The 26,602-nt window shown below is 56.3% G+C and overlaps 1 protein-coding gene across 1 annotated transcript in view; it reads left to right on the forward strand.

Annotated features, from left to right (window-relative positions):
- Window positions 1–26,143, forward strand: part of TBC1D22A (TBC1 domain family member 22A) — a 451,059-nt gene extending 424,916 nt beyond the window's left edge. The window contains exon 13 of the mRNA XM_049884681.1: window positions 24,749–26,143. Within this exon, the coding sequence (XP_049740638.1) occupies window positions 24,749–24,877 (129 nt within the window). The 3' untranslated portion in view covers window positions 24,878–26,143. The remainder of the gene's footprint in view (window positions 1–24,748) is intronic.
- The last annotated feature ends 459 nt before the right edge of the window (window positions 26,144–26,602 follow it).

Below are 26,602 nucleotides of genomic sequence, written 5' to 3' on the forward strand. Positions count from 1 at the left end.
TCTGGTGTCTTCCTCCCGCGGGCTGCCTGGTCCTCCCAGGGTGCTGTTGTGACAGAAGCACCGCACATGGGGGCTTTAACAGACAGGAGAGTATTCTCTCACAGTTCGGGGCACCTGCTCTAGGGGAAGGCCTTCTCTCTCTGTCGGCTCTGGGGGAAGGCCCTTGTCTCTCTTCAGCTTTCGTTCCTGGGCAGTTTTCATGTGGTGTGACATCCCTCCTCCCTGCTTCCTGGCTTCTCTGTGCCTCATCTGCTTTCTTTTTAAATCTCCAAAGTGATTGGCTCAAACACACCCTATGCTGATATGTCTCATTAACATAAAAAAGAAAACCCTGTTCCCAAACTGGATTCCACCCGCGAGTATAACCAAAAACACCAAGCTCTCAGCCAAGGGGAGTGGATTCCGACTCATAGCGACCCTATAGGACAGGGTGGAACCACCCCACAGGGGTTTCAAGAAGTGGCTGGTGGATTCGAACTGCCGACCTTTTGGTTAGCAGCTGAGCTCTTAATCACTGTACCACCAGGCACCAGGGTTAGGATTCCAACTCATATTTTGTGGGGACACAATTCAGGTTGAATGCGGGCTCAGTAGGGAGTGTTTGTAGGTAGAGATGCTTCAGGGACAGCGTTGGCCCTGACAGGCTTAGCAGTCCTCACTGGCTGCTGAGTTTTGAAGCTGCGGTGGCCTAGATTCTCAGGTAGACCTCAGGTGAGAATCAAGGAGGAGCCTGCGGCCCGGGGGTCTGTGGCGAGGTTATGCCTTATGCTGCTGGCCGTCTGGCCTACCCTCCAGCTGTCCTCTCTGCCAAGTTAACCTCATCCTAGTCCCTGGCACAGCAACTGACCGCCCTGTGCCCAGGTGCGGGGCTTTCCCGGAGACCCTAAACCCGGGCTGGCACTCCTTCCCCAAGCCTTTCCTGTTCCCCACCTCCTCTCCTACTTCCCCCACTTCTTGGCCCTGCAGCTCTGTGGGCGCCCCGCCTGGGCCCCCTGGCCCCATTAGGGACTTGTCTACGTTGCATTAACACCTGGCATGGCCTGCTTCCCACTTGATGATGGCCCGTCTGTCCCATGACACCCAGCTCAACGCTTTGACCAGAACTGTAGGAAATGGGGAGAATGGGATTGTCCTCCACTCATCTGCTGAATAAGAGGGCAAACATGGGGAGGAAAACGCTCCCATGTCCAGCCTCACAGGGAACGTGTCTGGCCTGGCCACAGGAGCTGCTTCTTGTGGAAGGAGCTTTAAAAGTGCCTATCAGGTCCTGGAGCCGGGGCTGCAGCCTCCTCTGCCTGAGACCGCTGCCTCCTGTGTGACCTTGGGTGCCCTGAACCTGCACACGCAGGAGGGGGCTACCAGGCACTGGAGGCCAAGAGGGAAGGGCCCTGTGGAAAAAACCGGCTGGCGGTGTGCATAGGCCAGCTCCTCAGGAGAGGCCTCTGCTGCCCAGATTGGGTGTGCATGGACGGCGCACTGGCCCCCGAGCCCTGCAGACCGGCTCACCACAGCAGGCCCCAGCGTGCCCCTCAGCTCACCTCTCAGCACGGCCAGTGCCCGCTGACCATAGCTGTCATGTGAAGTGAGGTCATCACCCACACTGACCTGGCCCCACCACCTCCCTGGCCTTTTGTAAGTGCGTACCTTATTACCTCATGCCAACATAAAACAAATATGACACCATGAAGGTGCTCAAGGGAACCCTGAGCTGCCCCACGTCCCAGCACTTTCCGTCCAAACGCTATCTGTATGGAGCATTCATTTATCACCCTAACTAGTTTGAGGATTTTCAGGGCAAACAGGATAGGATTTTGTGCTTCAGTTTGGGGGTGTTTGTTTTTTCAGGTAAAGCACACAGAAGTAGCATTGATCTTTTAATTCCTCATGCAAAGAAGAAATATTTGCTCTTCTCTTATTTAGTGTGTCTAATTCTCGGTGAGGCTGGCAGCGGGTGGCAGGGTCGGGTCAGAGAGGATGCCGGAGTGCTGTGGCACCTGGCCGGGCTGGCTGCTGCCGAGCCTCAGGCTCGTCTTCCGTACTGTCATCATCACCGCCGCAGCCACCATCTGCTCACGGCTCAGACAGGCACTCCCGCTCCTGGGGAGCTAACCCCCACCACCCTGCTCCTCCTGCCCCGCCTGCCCCAGGCTCCTTCTGGGGAGCTGACCCCCACCGCCCTGCCCCGCCTGCCCCAGGCTGCATCTGGGGAGCTGACCCCCATCGCCCTGCCCCTCCTACCCCAGGCTGCATCTGGGCAGCTGACCCCCACCGCCCTGCCCCTCCTGCCCCGCCTGCCAAGGTTCCATCTGACATGGTACTGGGTGCCTCTGTCCCACACCTCACACTCAGCACCCTCAAAGCGGGGCACTCCCCCGCCTCCACCAAGCTCGCCACCATACAGCCAGGCCCGGAGCCAGGGGCCCTTGGGAGACACAGCCACATCCTAATTGATGCCCCAGGTTGCTTAAATTTGGGGCTGAGAGAGAGGCACAAGACAGGCTGGAAAACGTCACAAAACCAGGCCTGACGTGAAGCAGACAGCCCAGGGCCTTGGGCTTTGCCAATGGGGTCACTTTCAGTCTGAGCCCCCCTGCCCTCCTGACCCTGGCCCACTCTAGAGCGCCACCAGCTGTGGCCTTGGTGTCTGTCTGCAGGAGGGAACCAGTACCTCCCTTGGGTGGTTGAAAAAGGGGGCCCAGTGAGGGGAGGCTCAGTGGAGTGTGGTCGTGGATGCAGTTATCTGTCCCCTCCTTTGATCACTGACTCCCACTCGCTCGCTCAGGGTTGTGGAACCCCTGGAGGTGATGTGTGTGGACCCCCCAGCCCAGTCATGGGGCTGGAAGACTTCTTGTTCTGTTCAGGAGAAATGACCGAGTCACAGCTTATAAAACCCCCGTGAATGTTCCTCTGTCTCCCCGTGGGTGAGGGAGGCCCAGCCCCTGCTCTCGAGTGCTCAGGCTCAGGGTGGCAGACCAGGCAATGGTTGGGGACGCACCTCTGCGGTTGTGGCCTGTGGCAGGTTGTCCTGGAGAAGCTGCCACACCACCTGCCTTAGGCTTGTTTGAACCACCCCAGCCACCCCATTCTGTGCATTTGGGGGCTGTCCAGGTGCCTCCTTCGCTTGTGCTTTCCAGGCCAAGGAGAACTGGGTGGCTGTCTGCCCGGGACCCTCTAGGGGTAGGGGCCTGGCACCTCCTCGCCCCTCCTCGGCTGCTGCGCGAGCTGATCCCCTTGTGTCTCTGCCCTCCCCCCCACCATGGACGGAAGCCCAAATGCAAGCGCGGTGGCTCCTGGGTTTGGGTGCCTCTCGGGGGCCCACATCATGGCCCTTCGGCTGAGCCACTGCGTTGGTGACGTGGTGTGTTTACTCTGTTCATGTTGTTCAGTGGCAGACTCTGGTGCTGAGTCACGGAAACTTGAACAGAGACTTTATTTGGAGTAAAGCAGTGGCTGCAGCACGGAGGCCTGGCGCTCCAGAGAAGCCATGGACTTTGATTTGAGGAGGACAGCTGCCTGCTTTCCTAGAAGCTTTGAGGAAGTTAGTGGTAGAAAAGGGAGAGGGTCTGGAAAATTGTCGTTTAAGCAAAGGGGAGTCATTCCAGAGGGGCAAGTCTGTGACTGGCTATGGTCCCCTTTTCCTTTGTCATAGGTGCGGGGTTCTGGGCTTTATTTACCCTGTATGAGGAAGTCTCAGGAGAAGATGGGTTAGAAAGTCCAGTAAGTCAGGCTTACAGCTGGAAGCACCTGGGGCTGCCTGAGGCTGGTTATGGTCGTTTCTGGTTGACAGTGTGCTCATCACCACTCAGCTTCTGCAGCCACACGGGCAAAGGCTGTGAGGCCTCCAGAAGCTGGTCCCCCCAGTTCCCCTGCCCCCCATAACTGCCAGGCCATGTGGCAGGGCAGAGGTTGCTGAGGTCCACACCTCAGAGGGCTCCCCTGGAAGGAGGCACGCTTGTGCGGGGGCTGCCCCTTTCCCAGGCTGGGTGGGCTGTGGAACCTGCATTCCTGTGTGTGTGTGAATTCCCTGGAGGGGCCCCACCTGCAGGACGTGGTCACGCTTTTGCCCTGTTGATGGCAGCACTCCGGGCACTTTGAGGTGGGCACTCTCAGGTGGACCTTGGCCACAGGCCGAGCTCACCTTTCCCAGGGCTCTCCAAGCACCGAGCGACCCCAGCGTCCTGCAGGCCGGCTCTCCTTCCCTGGCTGCCCTCAGCCCCCTGGCAGGAGGCCCAGCGCCCTGGCGTGGGGGGTTGGGGTTAATTTCTGCCGCAGTGCTGCCCCCCCAGCACCGCCTTTGCTGACGTGCGTGTTTGTATTCAGGCTTCACTGCAGGAGGAGCAGCCTCGCTCTCAACACCGTGCTTTACGTCTCCAAATAATTCCTTTGTAATAAACTTAATTCCTGCCAGTACATGAATCGCAGCCTGGGAACCTGTCACAAAGTCAGATAATGTGACATCTCCTATTGCGTTGTCACTCTTGATTAGAGGCTCACTCTTAAACACCAATCTACAATTCTGCCTGCGCACCCTGCGACGTTAATATCTCTTTACAGTCGTTACCGGGTGGCATCTCTGTCACTTTGGAGATGGGGCACAGGCAGCCACGACGACGCCCAAAGTGAAGCCTAGCGATTTTTAAAGCCATTTCTCCTCATCAGAGCAGCGGCTGTAATTTTGAACAGAAATTGAGCCAGATGTGTTTAGAAATCAATTGTAAAACCAGACCGCTCGGGCCCGAGTGTGTGTGCTGACTCTGCCGTTCTTCCCGCAAGCCCGTGTGCTCCACTTACCCTAAGATGCATCTCATCGGCTGGTGCAGCGCGACTGTGTGGCACCCACCTCGGAAACAAGGCTGCGTACCAGAAGCCGTCCTGGCTGGGACACTCCTGCTCCGGGCTGTCCCTCTCTCGGGCTCGCTGCGGGCGGTGGCGGCTCTCCATTGCTGCTCGGGCATCCACAGCCCTGTGACAGGGCCACTCACCGTGTGACCTTCTGCACTGAGGTAGCTCGTCTCTGCGTGAAAACTGCCCCCTCGGAAAAATCTGCCTCCCAGCACACCCAGCAAGCAGGCAGCCGGCGCAGGTGCTGGGGTCAGAGGGGCCGGGGTTCATACTTGAGGCCCTTGGAGGCTACCGCTTGTTGGGATGTGACTGTGGCCATGTCTCCATGGCCATCCCTTACCATGCTCCAAAGGAAGCAGGCTCAAGTTTCAGTAGTCCCAGGAGTTGCCTGCGTGCCAAGTGTCTCCCTTACAGGGCTCCTGCGCCCTACACGGGTACGATTTCTAATGCTTGCAGCACAGGAGTAGAGTTACACAACAGGGATTCAGCTCCTGACACTGGTCAGACCCCTTTCCTGCCAGAAGCCGCTCGGCAGGGCCCGACGCATAGTCACGTGTACGCGGTACGACGGGATGACGCTGCCGTGTATTCCTGCAGGGAAGCTGTAGAGATTATTCCAACACTGAGTAACAATGTGAAATAAGATTTTTCCAGATCATCCCCAAAACAGTAATTCTTCAAGAGGGAGAGAAATAAGCTTCTAATAGGAGGACTGAATTAACACTTGGATTATCTGACAGTCCAGTCACTAGAGAGGTGTGAGTCACGTGAACACGCAGGAAAAGATGTGAATTTCTGGCCTATCTGACCTGAGATAAAACGATGGAGTAACATAAAATTCACGTTGAACCGTGACGATGAGGGTATTGGGAATTCGAAAAGTATTTAAGATCAGTCATTGCTCCAGAAAAGTAGATGTGCAGATCGAGATTTAGAGAAAGATGTGAAAGAAACGAGAATAGAGGGTTCCCCAATTTTGGTAACACTGTAAACTTTTTTACATGGCATTACCAACAGGGACTTGTGAAGCAGGTATAAACTTTCCTAAACTGCTGTCAGCGAGGAATATCGAATATACCATGGATTGCCAGAAGAACAAACAAATCTATCTTGGAAGTACAGCCAGAATGCTCCTTAGAAGCCAGCATGGCGAGACATCATCTCACGTACGTCGGACATGTTATCGGGGGACATCCCTGGAGAAGGACATCCTGCCTGGTAAAGTAGAGGGTCAGCAGAAAAGAGGAAAACCCTCGACAAGATGGATCGACTCAATAGCTGCACCAGTGGGCTCAAGCCTAACAGCGATGGTGAGGACGGCGCGGGGCCTGGCAGTGTTTCGTCCTGTTGAACATGCGGTCGCTAAGAGTCGGAGCTGACTCGACGGCATCTGACGCAAGCAGACATCTAATTTCACTCCTAATCTTACATGCTTCTTTTTAAAGCCCAGTTGCTAGTGGCCATCAAGTCAGCGCTGACGATGACGACTGCATGTACGTCAGGTCGCTGATTTTTTAGAAGTACATCACCAGGCCTTTGTTCTGAGGTGCCTCTGGGTAGACTGGATCTTCCAACCTTTCAGTTAGCAACTGAGAGCATTATCATTTGCACCACTCAGGGATTCTGAGAACTTCTTCAAGAAGGCCCCCAAAATTATCTAACCTCCAGGGACCACAAAACCTGGATCCACTTCTGCCCTTTGGTGTTCATCTGGGCAGATAAAACATAAAGCAGTAGTTGACCAGGAGAGAGAGGGAACTTTCTAGAAGCCATGGGTAAGCTCGTGAGTCGTTTGACTATACATTGGTGGTTCCTGCATTCCAGAGCCTAAACATTCTCGTGTTTGCTTGCTCGGTTACCTCTGAGCCCCCTCACTCCAGGCCGCGGGATCAATTGTCAGAAGGATGATTACCTCTGCTTCTCTGCAGCTCAGATCCCTGGCAATCAGGCCAAAGCCTTTTGATTACAGTCGCTAGGTGGAATTGATGAAGAGACTGCCTGAGTGACTTTAGGAAAAATCCATAAGATTCATCCCCAAAGATAGAAAGGGCCCAGTCCCGTGGCCTCTGCGGGCGAGGCCGGGTCGGGGCCGGTAAATGTTATCTTTAATGTCATCCCCACCGAGCACATCTTCTTCTCCGAGGTGGGCGGCCAGCACCCCACACTTCCTGCAATCATTCAGAGATAATCAGATTGGATTATCTCTCTGCGCGTGCTGCAGGAATCCATTCAGTCACATGAGACAGACACTGAGATGTGGCTTTCTGAAGCATGGTCCTTGACCCAGTGGCCCATTATGGACCCCACCTTGAGGAGGGCCTTGCCCTCTGGGAGGCGGGTAGGGCGAGGGGAAGCAGGGCAGGGAGGAACCTTCCAGAGACCTTGTTCACTGCCCCATTCTTTGCTGCAGAGGGGCTGTCTCCACAGGCTGGACATTCGCGGGGTGGCCATCTGCTCACCTGGGGGGCTCACAGCCTTTCTTTCATTCACAATACACCATGCACCATGGGCAGCCACCCTTCCTCCAAGAAGAGAAAAACAGCAGTGGTTTCCATCAGCTGGCACATTCTCTCCCTCGACCACTTTCTTCTCTTCTTGGCTCCCATCTCTACTCAGAAAAAAATTAATAAACTATCCAGAGGGGTGGAAAAAGTTACCATCTGTTTAAAAGAAATATACCACGCACCACGTCACAGCCAGGCCCAGACCCCTAGGCTTCTGCTGGCTGGAGAAAGTGACACTGACCAGTGATGTCCAGACTCTACTCAAACCAGATGGAAAGGGGATGGGTCAGAAACAGAGGGCCAGCACGACCAGAAAAGAAAACTGGTTGAAATGAATAAATACCCGGTGTGAGCTGGTGCTGCATGGTGAACGGACATGGCCTGACAGGCACGGGATACGGGGTGTGGGGAGAACCATGCAGGTGCGCTAGAGCCTGCGTGGGCTGGCCGCGCCCAAGGAGGCAGGGTGCTGGGGCTGGCGCCACCCCCGGGAGGCTCAGGGGGCGGCCAGGGCATTGGTCCCAGCCCAGACTGTTGATTATCTGAAGAGGACTTGAAAACAGTAATAAAACCCATTGCCATCGAGTCAGTTCTGACTCATAGCTGCCCTATAACAGTAATAGAACCAAGTAACGTCGGCCTACTTTTATTATACCCAGACGCTGCCAGTTATAAACAATGTCAGGGATAAAATATTCCACCCCCAAAATATTTTGTTCTTCTGAAAATCCTTTCTGTGGCTCCTGTTACAATATTTTTGTAAGCTTCAAATTAGCATGTCTTGATTGCTTATTCTCTAAAAGCCATTGAGTTCTACCTGTTTGGAGAACTCCGTGCACACGGTGGCCCCCACACACAGACGCAGGACCCACCGCGCAGCCCTGGGAGGACTCCAAAAGTCAGACCACGGCTCCCGCATGCTCCCCACTCCTTATCCACTCATTCTTAAACCCTCCAAGCATTTCCTGTCTTCCAGACAAGGAATCAATGATGATACCCAGTGGGGCAAGAGCCAAGGTAGAAAGGTGCCCACTGTGGGACCTGAGATCTTTCCTTCACTGGCAGGGCACAGACAGCCTGGCTAAGTCTCACTCCCAGCATTGCTAGAGAGTTCGGCTGGGAAGCATGGAGAGCCGTGCTGTGGTGCCAGTTCAACGGTCGAAGGAACTCGAGGTCAGAGGGATGAGCTAGACCTGAAGCCCCTGGCCCTCCAGGGATGTGGGACATGGATGTGACCTGAGGGCCAGGCCTGGGCAGACAAGGCCTGACTGGGGAGAGGGAAGGAGCCTGAGGCCTTGGAGAGGTTGGCATGAAGCAGGCCCTTTGTTCACTTGAGAGGACGGGGCCCCACCTACCAGGCTGACCCTGTCAGGGGGAGCAGCTTGCCTCCCTCCTGAGGCAAGGGAGGAAAGACACATCATAGGACACTGCATCCCAAACCAGCACTCTGGGCAGGTGTGGAGGCCAGGTTCACAGGCATAAAATAAAGCCCACGTATTTTTTTTTTAACCTCAACAGAGATGAACAAAAAATGCCTCCACAACCTGGGGCCAGAGGGACCCCATAGAAAACCCCTACTGAATGTGAGCTCAACTAAGCTGAGCCTGGAGGAGCCGCCCCACAACACACAGGGCTTTGCACATGGTGGATGCAAAATCATAGAACAGTATGGAGAGATGTCAAACAAACACAGGGGAAAAAGAAAAGAAACCATTCAGCATAAGAAAAGAATAGTTGGATTAGAAAGTAGGAATCCAAAAGATGAAAATATAGTCATGAGGCAGTTTGTGTGGCTACCAGCGCGCCTCTTTGGGTAGAAAGGACAGACATGCCAACGGCAGCCTGAAGGGGAGCGGCTCTCAGGGGAACAGTGATATCCTGGCCTTGAGCCCTGAACTGGACTGGCTGGAATAGCCAGTTCCTCCCTCCAGGCTATCCTGCCCCAGTCAGCCCACTCTACCCGGTCAGCTCCCTCTGCCCGGTCAGCCCGCTCTGCTCGGTCAGCTCCCTCTGTCTGGTCAGCCCACTCTACCCTGTCAGCCCGCTCTGCCCCAGTCAGCTCTACCTGCCCTTCTTGTAAGGCCCCCACTGCTTGGCCTGGCCTTGCTCCCGGCGGGCCCTAGTCCTCAGCTCCATCTGAAACTTCCCCAGCATCTCTTAGTCTGTTCGTCCGAGGCTGGTCCTTACCAGGCCTCCCTCACATCTGCACGCAGGCCCCTGGCACCCACAGGATGCACCGCCCACCCCATCCCTCTGGGTTCCATCCCTGCACTGAGCACCTGCAGGCTGGGGATGGACTCCATGCCCAGGGTAGTGCTGGGAGGGCGGAGCGTGCTCCCAGGACAGGGAGCTGGAGGGTGCACGGCCACAGCAACACAGCAATCTTGTCTTCTCTGGACGGCTGGATGCTTTCCACATGTGATCTCCAGGACTGGCATGGCGAGGTGGTTGTGCCCTCAGCGGAGGGAGTGGGAAGGGCCCACATAAGGGTGACCGTGGCGGCTTCAGCTGTGGCCGGCAGGCTTGCGACCATGCCCCCCGCTTTAGCAGGGTCTGTAACTGACACGTTGCATCTGTTTGACAGCATCAGTCACTGCCTCCATCTATTTACCTCAGTTTTCAAACGTTTAAAAATAGAAACTTAATTAGACACTTAGCCAAATGCCAGCAGCACTATCCCCGCCCTTGGCTACAATGTTAATACCTCAGAAGAAAAGGGCCTGCTGGACAGGGAAGGCTGCTCCCACGTGCGGGTCCCTTAGCCGTTTGGAGACAGGCAGTGGGGCAGCTCCATGGGGGTGCTCTCAGCCCAGGTGGGAAGGCTTGGAGCTGGCGGCTGCCTCCCTGGACACGTTCGTTCTGCAGATGGGCCAGGGCAGGGGAGCCAGTCGTTGGGCGAGTCCCAGGCTTGCTCTACACTTCTCACACCTCTGAGGCGTCCTGGCAGGCAGCAGGGGGTGGGGAGGGGGCGCCTCATTCAGCTTTCCGAGTGCCTAGTTGTCACCACACAGTCCAACAAGGAGCCCTGCCGTGGGGCCTGGGCCCTTGTGAGCGTGTCCTTTCGGGTTCTCTGTGATACACTCTGTGTCAAGCTCCATGGACCCCAGGGCCTCCCTGCCCTTCAGAGAGTAGTGTCCACTGGCTGAGTACCCATAGGAGATGGGTCCCCAGCCCCCATCTGCGCCCTCTCTAAAGCTGACCTTTCCCAGCCTGAGCCACGGTGCGCCTCTGCTTCCTGGACAGGGAGAATCAAAGTGAGGACAGAGACTCCGACAACTCCCAGAATTTAATAATTTTTTACAATGTGTGTAACAAGGAAAAATACCATTTTGCTGGTGAATCTATGAAATCAACTCAGTTTTATCACAGTTTAAATGTAGCCTTTAAAAGTTTGGTTCGTTTACTCACGTGCCTTGAGCCCTGCCTGGAAGGGCTGCCTCTCCTCCTAGGGGTGGGGCTGGGGGTGCCTCTGTTTGCTTTACTGCGGTATGGGCCCACCAGCCTCCCTTATGGGGACTTGGGAGGTTAAATAGGTGCATATGAAGCTCTCTGTGGGCTTCCTGCCACCGATGTCCTTACTCACCCTGGGGTGGAGGAGACTCGGAGCCAGCACGCAGTCACTCTGCACCCAGGCGCTTGAAGATCGAAAGAGGCAAAGCCTCCAGGTAGCCATCCCCCACTCTCTGCCCCATCCCAGGGGAAGGATCCGTGCGTGCTGGGGCATCACACCATGGCCGTCAAAACCGCAGGCTGTACAGTCGGGCGGCGTGGGCTCAGATCCCGCCTCCACTGTCTCGCAGGTGTTTGGCTCTGGGCAGGTGGCTTCCATTCGGAGTCCAGCTCCCTCGTTGTAAAACCCATTGTGGTCAAGACAACTCCAACTCCAGAAAGACCTGTGCTCTACGGGGCTTTCAGTGGCTGAGTTTTCAGAAGTAGGTCACCAGGCCTTTCTTCCAAGGCACCCCTGGGCGGTTTTGAACCTCCATACTTTCTGTTAGCAGCCAAGAGCATTAACTGTACCACCTCGGGACTTCTGCTCATTCCACGGTAGTCACAGTAATACCTTGGAGGATGAAGCTTAGAATCCTGGGGCACACAGTTAAGCACCGGGCTGCTAACTGAGAGGCTGGGGGTTCAAACCCACCCAGCAGCTCTGCAGAAGAAAGACCTGGCTATCTGCTCCTGTAAAGGTGATAGCTTAGAAAACCTCATGAGGCAGTTCCGCTCTGTCGCATGGGGTTGCTGTGAGTTGGAATTGACTCGAAGGTACCCAACAACAACAGGGTGAAGGTGAACTTGGAGTGTTGGCGAGGTGCCAAGCTGTGTGGGTGTGCGAAGGGCCCTCGGTATGTGCTGGCTGCTCTTGGAAGGACGTGTGCCCCCCTGGGGTGGGAGTGGGGGCAGCTACGAGCAGTCTCATGCTAGGGGTTCCTCTGGGCTCACTGCTGTTTGGGGGCAGAGCTGAGGAGTATCTGGTGCCCCAGTGGGCTCAGGAAGCCTCACAGAGCATCCCCATCTCCTTCAGCTCCATCCCTGTCCCCCCCACCCACCCCCATCCAGGCTGTCACCTGGATTGGTCTGACTGCAAGCCGCTCACACAGTTCCATTTTTCCTCTTTTATAAAAGACCTGTTTATTCTTGGTTTACCTGCTTCGTGGGGCTCAGACACAAATTGTTACTGAGATTAGGAAGCCGGCATTTGTGTGGTCAGGCTGAGTTGACCAGCAGAAAGTTATCCCTATTTCGTTTGCTCAAAGTGATGCATTCTACATCCAAACTGGGTCAGTAGACTTGGCGTCTTCTTCCTCAGGTGAGAGAAAGCACTGGAACCTTCCGTGGGGCTCCAGCCCGCCCGGGGCAGCTCAGTCTGGCGTCTTCAGGCAAATGGCATTCCCTCAGCTGCCTATGCCCTGCCCCAGGACATATCAACACCCAGACAGACAGACACACAGACAGGCGAGTGCCTTACCTCCAGGGTGCCCCCACCCGTGCACAGGCCTGCAGCGTCTCTTCTCCCCCTCTGAGCCCAGTGTTGGGTCTCTGTCTGTCACAGCAGGTATGCTTGCTTGTAAGGTGGGACTAGTGTTTGCTGAATGTGCTTGTTGTCTCATTAAATGTTCACAGCGGCCCTGTGAGGAAGGCAGTGGTTTCCCCTCTTACAGATCAGGGCCTCAGAGGGGTAAAGTGCTTGGCCACAGCCACAAGGCAGAGCCAGGGCCAGAGCCCAGATTCCTGTTACCCCTCAGAGGAGGTACGTGGGCCAGGTTGGGTGGGTCCAGGAAGGCTCGCTGGAGATGGGGAGCCAACTAAGTCCTGGTGGATGAGAGAAAGGGTAAATAGGATTAGGGTCAACTGCATATAAAAGTAGAATTTTAAAAATCACAGCATATTTCCTTCTCCCATAAAAAATGTCCAGAGGTAAGCAGTCCTGGGCTGGCATGGCAGCCTGATGGTGTTATCAGGGACTAAGACTCCTATCTTTCTGCTCTGCTGTCTGTACCTTCCATCCTCAAAGTCACCTCATAGCCTAGGATGGCTGCTGGAGATCCAGCTATCACATCCACGTTCCAGGTAGGCTGGCAGCAGGAAGAGAAAAAGGCCCTCCTCCCTGCCTAGTAAGTTTTGATTGTATACTGGACATTGGGGAAGATACATTCTCCTGACTCTGGATTCTGTTCTCTTACTCTGAGGAGTGTCAATTTTTAGCCCTGCCAAAATCAGTAAGGAGCCCTGATGGCTCAACAGTTCAGGGCTCAGCTGCTAACCAAAAGATTGGTGGTTCATACCCACCCAGCAGCTCCATGGGAGAAAATCCTGGCAATTGGCTTCTGTAAAGATGATGCCAAGAAAACCCTATGGGGCAGTTCTTCTGTGTCACGTGGGGTCGCTATGAGTTGGAATTGACTCCACAGTACCCACCAACAAGACCAGCAGGAATGGATTCTCCAGGGTGACATCTGTGGTCTAAAGGAGGAGAAGAAAGCCCATGACAAGCCAGAGGACAGCGTTCTAGTGTGAGGTGGGGAAGAGGTGTACAGGGGTTAGCTAGCAGAGGGGCAGTGGAGGGGACTGGAGCAGCAGCACAGGCACACCCTGCGGAGCCTCGACTTAGGGATGTGGGTTTTCTTCTTAGAAAGCCGTTGAGTGGTTTAAAGAAAGTAGAGTGACAGGATTAGATTTTGTTAAAAATGTAATGTGGATAGTGGTTTATCGGGGGTGACGGTAGAGGGGGAGCAGGGAATCCAGTGAGGAGGCCATGGGGCCTGTGGACGAGCGTGTGACCATGACTTGTCTTAAATGCCGGCCCATGAGGGTGTCCACGCGGGGGAACGATCGTGGTTTGCCTCGAGTACCTGAAGGTGGGGGTGACCACAATGCGAAGTGGCCATGGTTTGCCCTGAGTGCCGGGAGGTGGGGGTATCCACTCTGGGGAGTGACTGTGGTTTGCCCTGAGTACCGGGAGGTGGGGGTGACCACAATGCGGCGTAACCATGGTTTGCCCTGAGTGCTGGCAGGCGGGGGTATCCACGCTGGGGAGTGACCGTGGTTTGGCTTGAGTGTGTCCATCGGTCTCTTGGCCGTGTGCAAGGGGAGATGGAACGAGAGGCTGGCGAGATCACCGAGCACCTGTGCTCAGGACCCAGGGGTGTTTTCTCTTTGAATGCCTGTTTTGGAAAAGGGACATGAAATTAATTACAAGGGCAGTCTCTGCCTGTGCTGCCAGGGGCCCCTCCGAAGATGGCTCTATTGAGGTGCCCCCTTCCAGTTCTCACCTTCTGGATGGCTGTCAGCCTGGCCAGCTGACCAGGCCCAGCAGCTGGCAGTCCCCACCCGGCCGCTGTCACTGCCAGGCTATTTTTAGCCCCATTTGGTCCAGAACTTGACAAGATTTTCAAACTAATAACTGGATTGTCAAAGACATCAGCTGTCAGAGCTGTCACACCCTGGGCCTCCTGGAAGGCCTGGGAGAGGGCTTTGGGAGAGGACCCAGGGACTGCCTAGCCCCATGGTGGGTGGGGCTGGGGGGCCGCATGGCATTTAAGGACACCCCCAGTATGGCCTCCACTGCAGAGCCAAGGAAAGGCCTGGTCCTGGGAGCCGAGGCCCGCCACTGGGGGTACAGGCGTGATGGGGAGATGATGAATCAGACGCCCCAAAGGTCTCCACCCTGGTGCGAGGCAGCGGGTCCATGTAGCCTGACCTTTCCGAGTACGGCTGCTTCCATTTCTCTGAGCATCAGGCTGTGGTCTTTGATCTGCTGGTTAAAAGGGCACCGAGTGTGGTAGAAGGTTAAGAATGAGATAAATAAGAAGGAACTTCTCTGTGCCCCCGCATGTGTGTAGAGGGCCCCCAGGCCCTGTGGAGGGTGACTAGTGACCGTCCCCTGCACGCCTTCTTCTTCAGCACGCACCCCAGCCCCGACCCCTCCAGCCGAGCAGCTCCCTCATGACGACAGGCTTCTGACCTTGGAGAGGCCGATGAGAACTGAGGGCCCCTGCATGAACATCCCCCCATGCACGCAGTGGGGACCCTCCACAGAACATGTCCACCCCCCCTTGCACACAATGGGACCTGCCACAGAACATGTCCACCCCCGTGCACGCAGTGGGGACCCTCCACAGAACATGTCCAGCCCCCTCCTGTGCACACAATGGCGACCCTCCACAGAACATGTCCACCCCCCGTGCACACAATGGGGACCCTCCATAGAACATGTCCACTCCCTGTGCACGCAGTGGGGGACCCGCCACAGAACATGTCCACCCCCGTGCACGCAGTGGGGGACCCTCCACAGAACATGTCCACCCCCCATGCACACAATGGGGACCTTCCATAGAACATGTCCACCCCCTGTGCACACAGTGGGGGACCCTCCACAGAACATGTCCACCCCCACCCCGTGCACGCAGTGAGGGACCCTCCACAGAACATGTCCGCCTTGCCTGATTCCACCGTCCAGGCCGGCTTGCCCCCACCTGATGCTCAGAGCCTTGGGTTTTCCATCACTCGGCCCCTGTGTCTCGTGCCCTTGGCGCGGTCCCACAGCGGTGGCAGCCTTGGAGACCTTCAACACAGTCCAGGGCTACATTGAGCACCATCTGAGAGGCAGACATGGGGCTAGGGGCCTGAGGAGGGGTATGGGCAGATGAGCCTGGTATGCAGGTGACGTGGAGAAAGCAGAGTGCCTTCAGGGTGGTGCTCCTGCTGCCCAGTGGCAGTGGGACCCAGAGGGCTCCGCTTCCCACGGAGGAGGACAGTGACTTTGGTCCCCACCCAGGCCCCCACAGCCAAGTTCTAGGGTCAGAGAGAGCCCAGGGAAGGTGTGGTCCCACAGGAAAGCAGGGTGTATGGCCAAAGGAATGGGGACGAGATTCCATGTAGAGAAACCCCACAGCGTCCCTCCTCCACGAGGAGCTCCCAAGGGCGTCAGGGGTCCCCAGCATGGCCCCCATCCCCTAGAGCAGCCTAGGCAACCTTTAGGCCCTCCTGCATCTGAGAATGGCCTGGGGCCTCAGGCTGAGCCGCCGTGCTGTTTTTGAGTTCTAGAGACACAGGAGGGAGGTGGGAGAGGAATTGACTCCCCGCAACTAACAAGAACGGCATACTGGAAACATTATTTCCATTTTTCAAAGGTAATTAAGGCACGACCGCCTTCTAGAAGTTTTCTCCTGGCAGTGCCCCACCCCTTCCCAGCAGGTTGGGATGCCCACCCTCTGGTTATCTCTTGCCCTCAGGCCTGGCTAAGTGGGGAGAGAGCGCCCAGCCCAGTTCTGACTCCTGCCGACCCCGTGTGTGCAGAGAACTGCTCCATAGGGTTTTCAAGGCTGAGGCCTTTTGGAAGATCACCAGGCCTGTGTTCCAAGACGCCTCTGGGTGGATTCGAATGGCCAACAACCTTGGGTTAATTGTCAGGTACAGACTGCACCACCCATGGTCTCTGTTTCCAGTTCATCCACTGCAAAAAAAAAGGCAGAAGGAAATTGAAAACGAAGAATTTTGCAGAAGAAAAGTAAGGACTGTCGCTTCCCACTGCCCGGTGCCGCTGCTGCGAAGGTGTCTCTGCACTCCGCCGTTTGTCCTGTGCATCTCTCAGTGGACCTGGCATCAAGCAGCCTGCGTGTCTTTCCTTCCTGATCTCGTCACTTAATGCCTTACCTGGAGGAGCTCCCAGCACCATTACGGTTTCTTTGGCAACATATTTTTTAACTGCTAAATGAATATTCCATCCTGTGGATGTACCAATTTTTTTTTTCCACAGACATGACCAGAGTTGACCTTTTTTCCCCTAACTTTTTGTTATGAGAAAACTGAAGCATATGGAGAAGCTGAAAGAATAATTTGGTGAACACCTTTACGCCTGTCTCCTAGACTCAGCAGTTGCTAGTGTTTGCCGTTTTCGCCTTATTTATTGATGTAGAAGGAGTCCCTGGGGGCACAGACAGTTAAGTGCTAGACTACTGGCCAAAAGGTTGGAGGTTCAAACCCACCCAGAGGCACCTCGGAAGACAGGCTTGGTGATCTACTCCCGAAAGGTCACAACCTTGAAAACCATGTGGAGCAGTTCTACTCTGCACACATGGGATCCCCACGAGTCGAAATAAACTCCGTGGCAACCACCAAGAAGACTGAGAGAGATGTGGGGTCTTTTGGATGAACCATCTGAAGGTAAGCAGTGGACGCAGACCCTCTGCCCTGTCCGCTAGCCCTGCAGCTCCAGAGAAGGAAGCCCCCTTCACAGACCCAGTGCCATTAACCTGAAACCAAAGCCATTGCTGTCGAGTCAATTCCGACTCATAGCGACCCTAAAGGACAGAGTAGAACTGCCCCATAGGGTTTCCGAGGAGCAGCTGGTGGATTTGAACTGCCCACTCTCAGTTAGCAGCCTGAGCTCTTAACCACTGCGCCACCGGGGATCTGCAGTGCCATTAGCACACCTAATAAAATTATCTCCGATTCCCTACTAAAAACAAACCAAATCCATTGCCATCTCGTTGATTCCAGCTCATGGCAACCCCGTGTTTGGCAGAGTAGAACTGCCCCGTGGGGTTTCCTTGGCTGTGATTTTGACAGGAGCAGATGGTGAAGCCTTTCTTCTGAGGTGCAGCCGATGAGTTTGAACCGCCAACCTTCAGGGGATACCTGGGGGCCCCATCTACTACCCAGGGGCTGTTTGAACTTCCCCAGGATCCTTTCCGGCAGGTGATCTTCCCAGTGGAGGGCTGCACCCTTCTGAGCGTGTGCCAGGCTGAGCAGGGGCAGGCCGTGTCTCAGGGTTCTAATCTGCGAGCCCACTGGGTGAGGGTGGCTGAGCACCTTGTCTTCGTGGAGCATGTTTGCCTCTCTTTCCCTGCCACCTTTCCATTCACGAATTTCAGGATTTGGTCCTGTCTCATTTAGGAGTTCTGTCGGGGCTCATCCCAGGCCGACACCAGGGCCTGCTTTCTGGCCCCACACCCACCTTCTGGGGCGCCCTCAGAGTGGCAGGGCCAGGGGGCAGCCTGAAGCCGGTTAAAACCATCCCCATGCCCGTAGCCCCTGGGCCCTGCCAGCAGGCAATGTCAGCCCTTTTTGGTTTAACTGAATCTTCCCTTTTTTTCTTCTTTGGCACGCGTGCTTAATAAGCACAGATATTTTATGTTGAAATAGGAATTCCAGCCCTAGCTGTCAGGCACAGGGAGGCGGCATACAAATGACCGTCCCCCAGGCGGTGACCCTCACCTCGGAGTGCTTGGCCTGTGGGGGCTGTGCTGGCTGGGTGGCTGTGTGGGAGTGGAGGGGAGGGGACCGTGGGCTAGCATGACTCCCCTCCAAGGCTGGGAATCTGCCAGAAGGCCAGAGTCGATGGCGTGCTCATGTGTGTCTGTGCATGAGTGCACGTGTGTCCTCCCCGTGGCCCAGGAGGGAGCAGTCCTGCCACCTCCGGGGATGCACCTCCGGGGATGCACGAGGTGTGAGGAGCTGGTCCAGGCCCCGGGTGTGCGTTAGGATGATGGAGGGCTCAGTGCTGATGACAACACGGCACGGCTCAGGTCACTGCCCCCCCAGAGCCACCCCAGCTAGAGAAGGGGCCCTCACTGCCCTATCTCGAGAACAGGGAGTCTCAGGCTGCTGTGCCACCCCGCACCCCATACAAGGGCGGTGTGTGCGTGCCAGGGTGCTGGACAACCTCTCCAGCCCTACCCCTCAGGTTCCTCATCTAAAACACTGACAACTTGGGCAGGAAGCCCCCTACCCCCGAGTCCCCTCCCATGGTCCCCGAGGCTTAGGGAGCCTTCCTCCCACACAGACATGGCCTCCAGGCACCACACGTCGTCCTGTGTTGTGGCCAGGCCGCACAAATTGGACATCTAGGGGTGGATGGAAAAGTGAATTAAACCAATTAACCTGCTACCTGCCTTGTGTGTCAACATGGGGCTCCTGATCCATCGTTCTAGTTAAAGCAGGAGAATAATAATAGTAGGCAAATGGGCCCTTTTAGCCCCGTCATGATTAATTTATCCATCTTCGCGCCTCAGCACTTTGTAAACTCCTGACTTGAGTAGCTTTTAAATAGGCCTCTGCATGTTCTCTGCGGTGCTGACAAGCAGGGGTTGGTATGTTTGCGGCAGCTCACACCTTCCTGTCACTTTGAGCACCACCCGGCCACAGGGGCGGAGTGATCAGTAAGCACGGTAGGCACAGGCTTAATTGTGTTTACGTACTAATCTGTAGGGCACAGCTTCACGTGGGTCTCACCCCTCAAACCCGGGCCAGCCTCCCTCAAGAAGAACCCAGGAGTCCCTGACTGGCGTGTCTTCCTGCCCCACACTGGGTGACGCTTTCTCCCAATGCAGGTGAGGCAGAAGAGTGTGTGGGCCTCCCAGCTGCACATACCCAGCAACCCCTGCTCCCCGCCAGTCCCCAGAGGATGTTTCAATCAAACGCAGCTCCCTTGTATCTGGGGTTAGAATTTGAAGGTCCAGGCCAGCAAAGTCCACAGCAGAGTCCTCACAGGTTTTCTCAGAGCCCCTTCAGAACGCCAGGTGCAGGCAGTCACGCGGCTCTGTGGTCCCTGGATCCACCTGTGGAACCTAGCACCACATCGCTTTCCAAGGATGTTTGCCCATACTGGCCAAGTGCCAGGTGCCACAAGGGGGAGGAGGAAGGCATCCCTGCCTACATTTTGAGTTCTTATTAGTTAAACGTATTTGTTCTCTGTCATTTTCCATGGATGATCATTTATTCTGCAGCAAATCCTGTCACTACCAGTACTGCTTATAATAGTAATAATATGTGTTAGTGATTATTGGTGTTATTGGGGCCCTGGTGGTGTACTGCCTAAGAGCTCAGCTGCCAACCAAAAGGTTAGCGTTGGAATCCACCAGCTGCTCCCTATTCTACCCTGTCCTGTAGGGTTGCTGTGAGTCCGAATCAACCGGACAGTAATGGTTTTTGTTTTGGTTTATTGCTATTATTACCGTTTGTCATAGTATCTTAGTGCTGCTATAACAGAAATACCACAACTGCGTCAACGAAGAGGAATTTATCTTCTCACAGTCTAACCCACTGCCATTGAATCGATTTCGACTCATAGCAACCCTATGGGACAGAGTAAAACTGCCCCGTAGGATTTCTAAGGCTGTAATCTTTATGGAAGTGATTGCCACATCTTTCTCCCGGGGTACGGCTGGTGGATTTGAACCACTGACCTTTCGATTAGCACCCAAGTGCTTAACCACTGTGCAAGCAGGGCTCCTTTCTTGCAGTTGAGGAGGCTGAAAGTCTGAATTCAGGGCACTGGCTCTAGGGGACGGCTGTCTCTCTGGCGGCTCTGGGGGAAGGTCCTTGTCTCATTCGGCTTCTGTCCCTTGGTTCCAGTGATCTTCATGTGGCTCGTGCCTTCCCCTCTGTCCGTGCGTCCTTTTCTGGGCCTGAGCTGCTCCTTTTACTTCTCAAAACTGATCTGACTTTTGAAATACCCTGCACTGATACAGCCATAGTGACATAACAAAGTCCTGTTCCCAGTGGGATCACATCCCCAGGAAAGGGGTTAGGATCTATAGCACATATGGGGGGGGGCCATGATTCAACCCATAACACTGTTATTACTGTTGCTAAATAACAGTGACAGCGGCCAGCACTCCTGTTGTGCTGTCGATACCCCAGGCCCTGCTGTGGGCGCCTGGCCTATATTAACAACCCAGAGAGGGCACTGAGCTATCATCATCCCATCCTACAGATGGGGAAACTGAGGCTCGCCCAAGTCACAGCTGTAAGTGCAGGCCTGAGATGTGGGCCCGGCAGCGAGCAGACGTGCCCGGATGCAGGCTTCTACTGATGTGGCTGAGGGACCAGGTCACTCGTGACACGATGCGTGTGAGAACCTCGAGGACGTTCATGTCGACGGTGGAGCCAGTGTGCACCCAGGTCTCCTGGTGTCTGGTCTGGGACCTGTCTTTCCCCCTCACTGCTGCCCAATAAGTCCTGGACAGCCTGTGGGTCCTGGACAGCCCAGCCCACCATCCTGGAGCCCCAGGACCAAGGACACGGGGGCCTCCCCATGGCGTCCCTCATGGAGGGCCTGTGCCTGTCTAAATAGTATCTCTGTAGGTAATCCCACTCTGCAGATGGCAATGATATTCACTTGACTCTCTGTCAAAACAGATTGCTTTTGGCAAGAAGTCCCCACAGCCGTAACAGTCCATGGTCTTCAGCATTAGAGCCTGTCCAGGAAACAACCCGGAGGGTAACTGGATGCGGGAAGACCTTCTGTCTAAAAGATGTTCAGCTTTGGAAGCAGGCAGACCAGGGCTTCTGACCCCCACTCAGCCTCAGACACCCTTGGAGGCTTCACAGAATACCTTTGTCTGTGGGAGCCCGGGTGGTGCAGTGGTTAAGCTCTCAGCTGCTAACCAAAAGGTCCGCGCTTAAAACCCACCAGCAGCTTTGTGGAAGAAAACACCTGGCGATCTGCTCCCATAAAGATTATAGTCAAGACAATCCTATGAGCAGCTCTGCTGTGTCACATGAGGCTGCTATGAGTCAGAATCGACTTGGCAGCACCCAGCAACAGTCCTCAGGCCCAGTGGAAGGCTGAGCATACACGCCCCCAGGCCCTTGTACACCTCAGCGGAGCGGGGGGACTGCCTGGTGAAGAAGACCAGAGAGGACCCCTGCTCCCGTGATTACTACCAGCATGCCCAGGGGACCCTCAGAGTCACTCTTCAAACAAGAGGCAGGCCTTCCCGATTCTGATGCAGGTGGTCTTGGAGTGGGGCCTGGGCACAGGTGTTTAAAAGCCACTCAGGTGATTCTGGTTAGTGGGAAAGAAGAAGACCCTCAAGGAGATGGATTGACACAGTGGCTGCAACAGTGGGCTCAGGCATAGCAACGGTTGTGAGCATGGTGCAGGACAGGGCGGTGTTTCATGCTGTGGTACGTGGGGTTGTCGTGAGTCAGAACTGATAAGATGGCACCTAACAAAGACAAAACAGGTGGTCCTGATGTGCGGGCGGGGCTGAGGACCACTCACCCGAGCATCTCCCTGTGGGGGCGGGTGACACCGCCGTTGGCCACCCCTTGAGAGAAGTCTTGGCTTCAGCTTTCACGGAGGACCCCGGGGCATCTTATGTCAGTGTGGAGAAGGTTCATGACACAGGCGGATGCTCAGAACTGGATCCCACCCACCCTAGGTGGGAAAGTGGGGCCGCTCAGGGACAGGGGCGGCACCACAGAGGCCTGGCAGGTGCCTGGTTTGTTACAGGTCTGTTTGTGAGCAGACCTTCACGTGGCCTTTATGTCCTCTCACGTGGCCATAGCCCTGCTGGTGAAAAAGTTAAGATTGAAAACCACATTGCCATCTGCAGCTGGTGGTCGGGGCTCCCTGACAGCTCCTTCTCCCCCTCCTCCCGCTCACAGTGGGCAGAGTCATGGGGGCCGTACCCCTGTAACGTGCCCCAGTGACACCTCTGTGAGTCATGGCCCCTCACCTGGATAGGGTGGGGAAAGCCAAGCAGCTGGTAGCCCCCACACACGCTGTTCCTGGGCTAGGAGGCACTTCTGCCAGGTGCGCAGATTCGACAGGCGTTTTTAAAAGAGAAATCTGTATTTAAGGGTGCGTCTCCTGTGTTCTCTGCCTCCGTTAACGGTCACCCAGATAGATTCTCCCTCCGTTAGCAGTGCCGGCTGCAAGGCACTGGGCATTTCTATTCTCCCTCCCTCCAGTGAACCTGGGGACTAAATTAGATTCTGAGATGGAGTGAGCAGAGTGCTGGCGAGTTACCATAATGGCAGGGTACTGCTTCTCACCTTGCAGGTAGCAAGGTCATGATAATATGAAGTGAAGTGGATTAAAAAGAAAACCAAAGGTATTTATTTATGACCTGCTCAGAATTGGATTGGCACCCATGTAAGCTGCATCTAATGGTGAAAGACAGCAGATTGATATTGATATGTCCCTGGGGACATTTTGCCAGTGAGATTTGCTCCATGAATTCAATTTAGAGGCCCACGGAAGGTATCCAAAATGCAAAAGCAAATGAGATTGAGGAACAGAAAAAGAGACAAAATACAGCAACAATAAAACAGCAATTAGCAGTGCCTGCCAATGCTCCGTGTGGCTGGAGAGTATGTCCTCAGACCACCGAGGGCTGGATGTCAGGAAGGGTGGGGGGCGCATGGCCGTGACATCATCCAGCCAGCTGAGGGTCAGATGTCAAGAAGGGCGGGGGGCACATGGCCATGACACCATCCAGCCAGCCAAGAGGCAGACCTCGGGAGGGCTGGGGGGCGCATGGCCTTGATACTAGCCAGCCAGCCGAGGGTTGGACGTCAGGAAGGGCAGGGAGTGCATGGCCTTGACCTTAGCCAGCCAGCCAAGGGCTGGACGTCAGGAGGGTTAGGGGATACCTGGCGGTGACACGCACCAGTGATACGCACCAGCTAGTCGAGGGTTGGACATCAGGAGAGTTGGGGGTCACCTGGCTGTGACACCAGCCAGCCAGCCAAGAGTCGGACCTCAGGAGGGTTGGGGGGTTCATGGCTGTGACACCGGCCAGCCAGCCGAGGGTCAGACATCAGGAAGGGAGGGGGTACATGGCCTTGGCCCCAGCCAGCACTGGAGCAGGTGCCTTGCTCATGGAGCTAAGCTATCCTCATAGCCTGAGTGGAGACATTGCGCCCTATCCTATAACTGAGAAGGGGCCCAGAGAGGGTGAGTTGCCTGCCAGGATCACACAGCACAGTGTGTGCTCTAAAGACCCACGGTGGCCTGGCTGTGCCAGGCAGGGGCTCAGCTCATCCTAATCACATCCCAGGGGAGAGAGAGACTGCTGTCCCATCTATAGACAGAGGGGTGAGGCCCAAGACCACATAGTTAGAGGGGATGGGGCCAGGATGAACCAGGAGCCCCCCTCCCCATGTACCTCTCTGCCCCCTCTGGTGGGCACAGGTGTCTGGCATGCAGGTGGTCAGGTGGGCAGAGTCCTCCGCTTTGCTCTGGGTGGCCACAGAGGGCAGAGGACCCAGCCTGTCTCTGGCCAGCTGCTGGGAGTGGGCCTTCCCATCCTCACCGTTGGCAGGATGAGCGGCTACAGCCGGCACAGCTCCTCAGCACCTGACTGCCTCCTGACTCCCTGGGTCCTGGTTCTGGTTTCCTTTTTTCTCCCTGCCAGAGATGGGGCCAGGTTGGGGAGGGAGGGCACATGGGCCACAATTTCTGGCCCAGAGCCTAGCAGGACCATCAGGGTGGGGGGCAGAGGGCTCCCACAAGTTGTTTACCAGCTTCGCAGGGAGCCTGGCCCTGGTGGGCCCTGGTCGGGTGGACAGCCCCGCTCCTTCTCCAAGACCCCGCCCCAGCAGCTGCCCTGGCTGCACAGCCTCTGAGCCCTCTTTAAGCATGAAGTGGGTACAGAGCCAGCAGCCCCACTTCATGGCCTGTCCCTCGCCGCCGCACAGTGCAGGGATGAAGGAAGAGGTGCCTGGCCTGGGCTCAGCGTGTGCTTCTGGGGGTCCTGCCTTGTGCGCCTCACTGGCTGAGAGCACTGGGGAAGTGGCGGGGCGGGGGGGGGATCTGTGCCAGAGACAGTCCCCAGTGGCAGGTGGTGCTTTACCCCAGATCCGGTTGAGGCTGGGGGCAGGGCGCACCCCCGTGGAGCCACTCTGCACGAAGCGGGTACCTGTGCCCCCGTAGTGGGGGTTTCAGACGAGGTCACTCACTGACGGGCAGGTGGCACGTCCTCATGGCAACTCAGCATGTGCTCTTTCCCAGCCAGGCCACATGCAGGGGCCTTCCTCCCAGCTGCTGAGGGGAGGGGGCAGGCTTGGGGGCCCCCTTCCAGCTCAGCTCCCTGGCCCAGTGCGTGTCCTTGGGGTCCCCTGCCACAGCCACCTCCTCTGACGGCCTGTCTCCCCCCCCGCCCCAGGAGCTGCTGCTCTTCCTCCAGAGCCTGCCCACGGCCACCTGGGGTGACGAGGACATCAGCCTGCTGCTGGCCGAGGCCTACCGCCTGAAGTTTGCCTTCGCAGATGCCCCCAACCACTACAAGAAGTGAGCCAGTGGAGCAACACCTCGGCCCCCCGGGCTGCGCCTCCCCTACCCAGCCGAGTGTCCGAGAGCGTCCTCAGGCCAGGAAGGCCTCCCAGGCTGCCCTGCAGGGCATGCGGAGAGGGTACCAGGCCTGCATCGGGGGCTGGCAAGGACAGGCTGCCTGCTGTCTGGGATACCAAAGAGATGGGGCTGGAACCTGCGCCTACCCCGGCCTGTCTTTGCCAAATCGCCGCCTCCAGGACACCTGCCTGACACAGCCAGCCTGAGAGCAGACTCCTTGGAGAGGTGGCAGCCATCTCAGATCTGCCTTTACTGCAAAACTGCTATTCTGTTGCGTGAAAGAGTATAAAATAAAGACAAAACAATGAGCGGCGCTTTGCACTAACCTGTGACATGTCTATGCTCACACAGGATCTCAGAGCCAGCCCTCCTCCTTTGACCATTGAGCACGATGACTGTGGTGTGTATTTTCCTTCTTGCTTTAACTCGTCATGTGCCAGGGGGAGCTGGCAGAGCGGGCACGGAGGGGGCAGAGAGAGCTGCGCCCTCCCGGCAGCGCAACTCTGCGTGTCTAACCTCCTAGGGAGAGCAGCCCCCACCTGCTGGTCCGTGCCAAATGACCGCCAGCAGGAGCTGTCCTCTGCCCCTCGCCTCTGTTCCCCATCTCTGTTCCAACGGCTGAAGGCTAAGGAGCCGCACGCAGTCTTGGGGACAGGCTGATCCTGGCGGCTCAGGGACACAGGCCATGGAGTGGTGCTGCTGAGACTCCCCTGGCTTCCGCTGTGCCGTCACCCCTTCCTGTGGTCTGCGGGTCAGAGCCTGATTTCTTCCCACCATTCCCTGCTTCCTGGGGCAGGACAGCGGGCAGAAGGTCCCCGAGGGGACTCTGTTTCAGGTGCTTCCAACTGGCCTCCCACATGTTCCCGAGGCTGCAGGGGAATGCCAGGCACAGGCTGGGGCCGGGACACCCTGTGTGGCCACAGTCCACGGCCTCCCTGACCTCTGGGCCCAGGGCAGGCCCTGAGTAACCATGACCCCCACCGTGCTCAGACCCTGCACCTGCCGCTCAGACCTCTCAGCCTGCCGGACCCCTTCAGGGGCAGCCCCACCATGTGTCCTCATACCGCTCAGAGGCTAGGGGGTAGAGGGAAGCACCGAAGCAGAGGACAGGAGGGCCTGTCTCTACACAGGAAGCTCGTATATGCTTCTTTGATTGAATAAATGCTTGGGCCATGTGACATGGAAATTAGCACAAAATAGTAAACAGCGTGCAAGCTGCAGAAGCACCCGGCCTCACACCCACCACCCCCAGAAGAGGGCGCCCCCTCCCCACCCAGCCTTGCCCCAGGACCAGAACTTCCTCTCCCACAAGCAATGAGAGCCCCTCCCCGCCCCCACCCCAGAATCAGGATTTTCTCCGAGGGGCCCCGAGTGCCCCACATGGGCCTGCTCCTTTCCAGCCCAGGCACCATCACAGCAGAGATGCCCGTGACTCTGCCCTGCTGACCAGGACCCCCTTTTGGAGCTCAGGACTCAGCGCGGCCCATGTGCAGGAAGTTAACCCCAGTTCTGCGGAGTTTTCCTGCAGGTACAGGTGATAACGTGGAATGCGGGGTCACTGCGTTTTCCGAGTCCCCGCAGGCCATCTGAGGTGCTGCAGGGCGCTGTCTGCGGGGCATTGTGGTGAGCACCGTCCAGCCTCGACGTTTACTCAGGAATGTCTCCTGGC

The sequence above is a fragment of the Elephas maximus genome, chromosome 4 (assembly GCF_024166365.1).
Source record: "Elephas maximus indicus isolate mEleMax1 chromosome 4, mEleMax1 primary haplotype, whole genome shotgun sequence".
Taxonomy (NCBI): Eukaryota; Metazoa; Chordata; class Mammalia; order Proboscidea; family Elephantidae; genus Elephas; species Elephas maximus.